At 47.3% G+C, this 6,316-nt stretch overlaps 1 protein-coding gene across 2 annotated transcripts in view; it reads left to right on the forward strand.

Moving 5' to 3' along the window:
- The window catches only part of EVA1C (eva-1 homolog C), a 100,034-nt gene extending 97,281 nt beyond the window's left edge, over positions 1-2,753 (forward strand). For both annotated transcript variants that reach the window (XM_003410306.4, XM_064273185.1), the window contains one exon: positions 1,737-2,753. In XM_003410306.4, coding sequence (XP_003410354.2) covers positions 1,737-2,113 — 377 coding nt within the window. In that variant the 3' untranslated portion in view covers positions 2,114-2,753. The remainder of the gene's footprint in view (positions 1-1,736) is intronic.
- The last annotated feature ends 3,563 nt before the right edge of the window (positions 2,754-6,316 follow it).

Consider the following 6,316-nt stretch of genomic DNA (forward strand, 5'->3'; position numbering starts at 1 on the left):
GAAAAGAGCCCTTCCTTCTTTCAGAAAGGATAAACTAACTCTGACTCATGGCTACCCCATGTGTGTCAGAGTAAATGGCTGGTTTCTCAGACATAGATAGCCAGGTCTTTTTTCTGAGACGCTCCAGGGTGGATTAGAACCCCTGGCCTTTCGGTTAGCAGCAGAGCACGTTACCGTTCATGCCACTCAAGGACTCCTCACAAAGGACGCATGTCTCTATTTGACCAAATCTTTCAAATACGTGGGCTCTTAGGAGAAAATATACATAGGAGCCCTGGTAGCACAGTGGTTGAAGTGACGGACTGCAAACCAAAAGGCCAGCAGTGCGAAACCAGCAGTGGCTCCACGGGAGAAAGATGAGGTAGTCTTCCATAGAGATTTACAGCCTTGGAAACCCTATGGAGTCCCTATGAGTCAGAATAGACTCAACAGCAGTGGGTTTCTTAGGAAAAATTAAATGTTATTAATAGCACTACAAACAACACTCATAATTATCTGTCAACCCCCACCAGAAGCTAACCAGAAACTCTGAGGTTTGAACCCACTGCTGTTCCACGTGGGAAAGATGGCAGTCTGCTTCTGTAAAGATTTACAGCCTTGGAAACCCTATGAGGCAGTTCTACCCTGTCCTATAGGGTCGCTATGAGTTGGAATCGACTCAGTGGCAACTGGTTTGGTTTGGTTTTGCCTCTTCCCGCCTCCTCACTTCTGCCAGCCAAAATAAATTCTGACTTAAGACTTCTCTCTCTCACAGAGAGCAATGAGATTTTACTAGTAGTGACAGTTCCAACAAAGAAACATATTTGAGTCCAGTGACTGCATAGACGGCTTGAGCTGCAAGGGAAGGAAGTGGAATGGGGAGGTTTTGAGTTTCAAGAAGATAAGTTGTCCCAGTTAGATCTCTCCCATCAGGTCATAGAGGTTGGGACACTTGGCGGTACGTGAAACTCAAAAACTCTCAAGTTTTAAACTCCATCTGGACTCTGGGGAGGACAGTCCTCGTTTTTTCACCTGTAGTGAAATGAACGGTGCCCAGAGGATCCATGGTGTTGAGAAGTGCTGAGCAGATGCCGTCGTACCAACTTTATACCCTTGAGGGGCTGGGTTCCAGTCCTGGCTCCGCCTAATGAGGTCAGCTGGTCTTGGGCGGTGGCGCTCTCTCTGGCCCTCAGCTTGGGCATCTGCCTCAGAGACCGGCAAACTGCAGCCCATGGGCCAAAGCCAGCTCACTCCTGTTTTTGTGAATAAAGTTTTATTGGAACAAAGTAGGGGTTACCTGTGACCGCTTTTGCACTCCAGCAACATAGTTGGGTAGTTGCAATGGGGACCATATAGCCTATAAACCCTAAAATATCTAATATCTAGCCATTTACAGGAGCCCTGGTGGCACGCTGGTTAAGTGCCTGGCTACTAACCAAAAGGTCGACAGCTGGAATCCACCAGCTGCTCCTCGGAAACCCTATAGGGCGGTTCCACTCTCTCCTGTGGGGTCGCTGTGAGTTAGAATCAACTTGATGGCAATGAGTTTGGTTTTCTCTTTTTGGTTTTTTGGCTGTATATCCTCAAAAGCTCTTTTTAAAATCAAAGGCAGTATCTAATCAGTAAGGTATGGGTGGTCTCATTATCCTATCCAGAACTGGCCTTCCTGCCTGGGCAGCCATCAGTGTGTAAGGGACTTTGGGCTGGAGAAGTTGACAGCCCCTCTCAGCTCCTGACATGTTCTCTTCCTCCTGCAGCCCACCCCGAGAGAGCCGCCCTGCTGTTCATGTCCAGTGTCTGCATCGGCCTGGCGCTCACGATGTGTGCCTTGGTCATCAGAGTGTCCTGCACCAAGGACTTCCAGGAGCTGCAGCTGGGGAGGGAGCATCTGGTGCCAGGGAGTGACAAGGCTGAGGAGGACAGAGAGGACAAAGACGAGGAGGAGAGCTCCTCAGACTCTGATTTTCCAGGAGAACTGTCAGGGTTTTGTAGGACTTCCTATCCCATCTACAGTTCCATAGAGGCTGCAGAGCTAGCAGAAAGGATTGAGCGCAGAGAGCAAATCATTCAGGAAATATGGATGAACAGTGGTTTGGACAGCTCGCTCCCGAGAAACATGAGCCAGTTCTACTGAAAACCAGATGCATCTCGATGCGATCACACTTTCTGAAGAGGGAAGGATCCAGAATACCCCTCCAGTTCTGCTTCACGTGTACCTTCTATGAAGGAGAATTTGTCATGTCATCCAAGACTGGCAAAGCCAGAAAGATATTAAAACAGACATTTCAAAATAAATTAGGAGGGAAGAAGTCTTTGTTTTCTGTATTTATTTAAATCCATGTCTGTGCACTAACATAATTGGAGTTCACATTTATTGAACACTCATAATGCCAGGCACTGTTCTAGCTGGTTTTCCTATATGAAGCCATTTATTCCTCACAACCTCATCATGAAGTAGTTCTGTTATACCCATTTTACACATGAGAAAATGGAAGCTCTCTGTATCCATATGGGAATTATATTGATACTCTGGACAGCAAATATGAGTTCATATACTACATGTTCAAGGTTGATGAGTTTTAATCACTAATATTAATTGTTTAGAGCCAAGTCAGCAAACATTTTCTGTAAAGGGTCAGGTGGTAGATATTTTAGGCTTTGTGGGCCATATGATCTCTTTCACAGCTATTCAGTTCTGCTCTTGGGCAGTAAAGCAGCCATAGACGATATGTAAACAAATAGGAAGGGCTTCGTGCCAGTAAAACTTTATCTATGGACACTGAAATTTGAATTTCATTTAATTTTCACACGTCACAATGCATTCTTCTTCTTTTTTTTTTAACTGACAATTTTAAAATGTAAAAACCATTTTTAGCTCTAGAACTGTGCAAAAACAGGCTGGATCTGGCCTGCCAGCTGCTATTTTAAATAAAATATGGTCTAAACCTGAAAACGAAGCCTAAAATATTTACTCTCTGGTCCATTACAGAAAAAAAAAAAAAAAAATTGCCAGCTCCTGATTTAGAGTTCAAAACTGCAGACCTTCTGGTGATAAAAGCAATTAGCCAGATTACCCAGCATTCCCATGGGCAAGGATCAAGTGGAGTTAGCTCTCAAATAGTTGCAAGAAATAGGTTGTTCTATTTTTTTTTAATTGTGCTTTAGATGAAGATTTACAGAGCAAATTAGTTTCTCATTTAAAAAAATACACATTTTGTTTTGTGGCATTGGTTGCCAACACCATGACATGTCAACACTCTCTACTTCTTGACCTTGGGTTCCTGTCCCCTCCTGCCTTCTCATCTTTGCCCCTGGGCTAGTGTGCCCATTTATTCTCATATACATCCTTGAGCTATGTGTATTAATGTTTGTTTTATGGGCCTGTCTTAATATTTGGCTGCAGGGTGAACCTCAGGAGTGAGGTTCTGAGTTAAAAGGGTGTCCAAGGGCCATTCTCTTGGGGTTTCTCCAGTCTCTGTCAGACCAGTAAGTCTGGTCTTTTTTTGTGAGTTAGAACTTTGTTTTACAATTTTCTCCAGCTCTCTCTGGGACCCTCTATTGTGATTCCTGTCCGAGCAGTTGTTGGTGGTAGCTAGGCACCATCTAGATGTGCTGGACTCAGTCTAGTGGAAGGTGTGGTAGTTGTGGTCCATTAGGGGTTGTTCCATATTGATGGGAGGGAGCTGGTGAGGAAGTGGAAAAAATAGGAGTTAAGGAGAACGAGCCCTCTGATGGGAGAACTCAGGAGGGGTTCCTTTGGAAGACACCCCCTGGTGGACAGGGGGTTTCTAGCCACAGAGTAAAGAAAGGAATCTTCTTTTTTGCCCCAGTGGGGCTGAGAGAGGAGTCCCTGGGTGGTGCAAAGAGTTTACACACTCGGGTGCCAACTGAAAAGTTGGAGCTTCAAGTCCACCCAGAAGTGCCTCGGAAGAAAGGCCTAGTAAACTACTTCCAAATAATCAGCTGTTGAGAACCTTATGGGGCACAGTTCTACTCTGACACACACGGGGTCACTCTGAGGTGGATTTGACTCATTGGTAGCTGGTTTGGGGCTGAGAGAATACAGATGATCACGCTACTTCTATCTCACATGCCGACTACCAACGAGTCCTCCCTGCCTTCTTTAGTCATCACATCAATCTCGCAAGCAGGCAAACGAGGACTCCACATCGTGGATGAGGAAGCAGAAGGCTGACAGGCTAAGATTTGGGCCCCCACTTCAAGAGAGTGCTGGAGCCAACCAGGTGTGCCACAATCAGGAAACCACAGCTCTTCTCTCAGGGTCCTGTGAAGTGACAGACACCAGAGGAGTCGTATCTCTCTCAGGTCCACTGGTCGTGAGGGTGAAGAGCCCATTTGCACGAAGCAGAGCTGGATGGGTGTGGACTGAGGAGCCCTTGCTCTTCAATTGGCCCAGCTGCCCGAACTGGTGAGCTGTCTGTGGTATTTTAGCAGCAGTGAAGCACACACACAAAATGGCGGCCACTGGCAGAGTTGGTGAGAAATCCTGAGGTTCCCATTCAATGGAGGGATGGGGAGAATGAAGGCGTGTCAGAGGTGACACCCTGTCCCCGCCCCCTGCCTTTACCACTGGTCAGTGTAAGGGGGAGGGGGAGGGAGGGGGCGGAATGGTCAGGAGGGGGTGCAGTATGGACAGGTTGGGGTGACTTGGGTAGAGCCCCCATCCTTCCATACAATGCAGGGGATGACATATTTTAAAACTGTCATTATGGATAAATCAATTCTAGATCATGCCAAAGAATGAAGGGGTGTGTCTTAGGCTGGATTCTCTAGAGAAATAAAATCAGTGCAGCCTATAAATATATATAAAAACCAAAACCAAACCCATTGCGGTCAAGTAAATTCAGACTCGTAGCAACCTCCTAGGACAGAGTAGAACTGTCCCATAGGGTTTCCAAGAAGCAGCTGGTGGATTCGAACTGCCTACCTTTTAGTTAGCAGCCGTAGGTTTTAATCACTGTGCCACCAGGGTTTCAAATATATAAAGAGATTTATGTAAAGGAAATGGCTCATGTAGTTGTAGAGGCTGGAAAGTCCCAAGTCCGTGGGTCAGGCTGGAGGCTTCTCCTAACTCATGTAGCTGCAGGCACTGATGAATCTAAGATGAGAAGGTCAGATAGGAGGCCTCTGGTTCACAGGCGGTGGAGGCCTCTGGTTCACAGGCGGTGGAGGCCAATGAATCCCAAGATCTGCAGGTAAGACAGCATGTAAGCTGCTAGCTCAAGTCTCAAGAACAAGAGGTCAGACGAACAGGAGCCAGCTGCAGGATCCAGAGTGAGCAAAAGCCCATGCGCCATGCCAGAAAGTCCACCTATATCGGAGAAAGGCCACACCCCCAAGGAAACTCCTTTTCAACTGATTGGCTGCTCCCAGCAGATTCCATCACGGCAGTGATCACATTATATCAGATCTCATCATGGAAGTGATTACATCATTTTACAACTGCCAAACTACATCATAACTGCCAAACGACTGAGGATCATGGCCCAGCCAAGTTGACAAATGGCCTTGGCCATCACAGAGCAGATAGCTCCATTGTCTCACACCTTCATGAGGCCCTTGTTCTAATCAAAAATATCCTTGGGCTTTCATTCCCTGAGCTCAGCAGGCAGCATTTTGATCTCACCCCAACTCCCAGAGTAGCCTTCTGTTGTCTCCTCCAGCTCCGTGGGCAGAAGTACTGCCAGTCTGAAGCCTGCCTTCTCAGGGCTGAAGAGGACTTGGCGGCTAAAGGTTTCACTTCACCAGTTCACAAAGGAGCTGTTCCCACATGGACCTCAGTTGCCGAAGCTCTTGTTGAATTTTATACCAGTTTTCCCTTATCTGGAGCCCGGTGGCACAATGGTTAAGAGCTCCTCTGCTAACGAAAAGGTTGGCAGTTCAAATCCATCAGCCACTCCTTGGGAACCCTATGGGGCAGTTCTACTGTGTCCTATGGGGTTGCAATGAATCGGAATCGATGGCAATGGGTTTTGGTTTGATTTCCATTATCTGAGTTCCCCATCCCTGTAACCACACGTACACACACACACACACACACACAGCCCAGGACTCCTGTGGAGGCATCTGGAAGACAGGCCTGCCAAGGCTTGAGGGCCCACTGCAAGGGTCAGTCCTGGGCTTGTCCAAATGCGGTGAGTTGTATATTTGCATTTTCTGAGCCCCAGAGAAGAATGAAAGGAGCCTGTGGGGTCCCGCTGAGGGCGTGTTTGGATGGGCACAAAGCCCAGGAGGAGAAATGACCAGACCAGATTTGGATGAGGGAGTGCTGACTGAGCGCGGTAGCTGGAGGAAGCCCCAGGGCCAGCCGAGGCCC

This window comes from Loxodonta africana, chromosome 20 (genome assembly GCF_030014295.1).
Source record: "Loxodonta africana isolate mLoxAfr1 chromosome 20, mLoxAfr1.hap2, whole genome shotgun sequence".
Taxonomy (NCBI): Eukaryota; Metazoa; Chordata; class Mammalia; order Proboscidea; family Elephantidae; genus Loxodonta; species Loxodonta africana.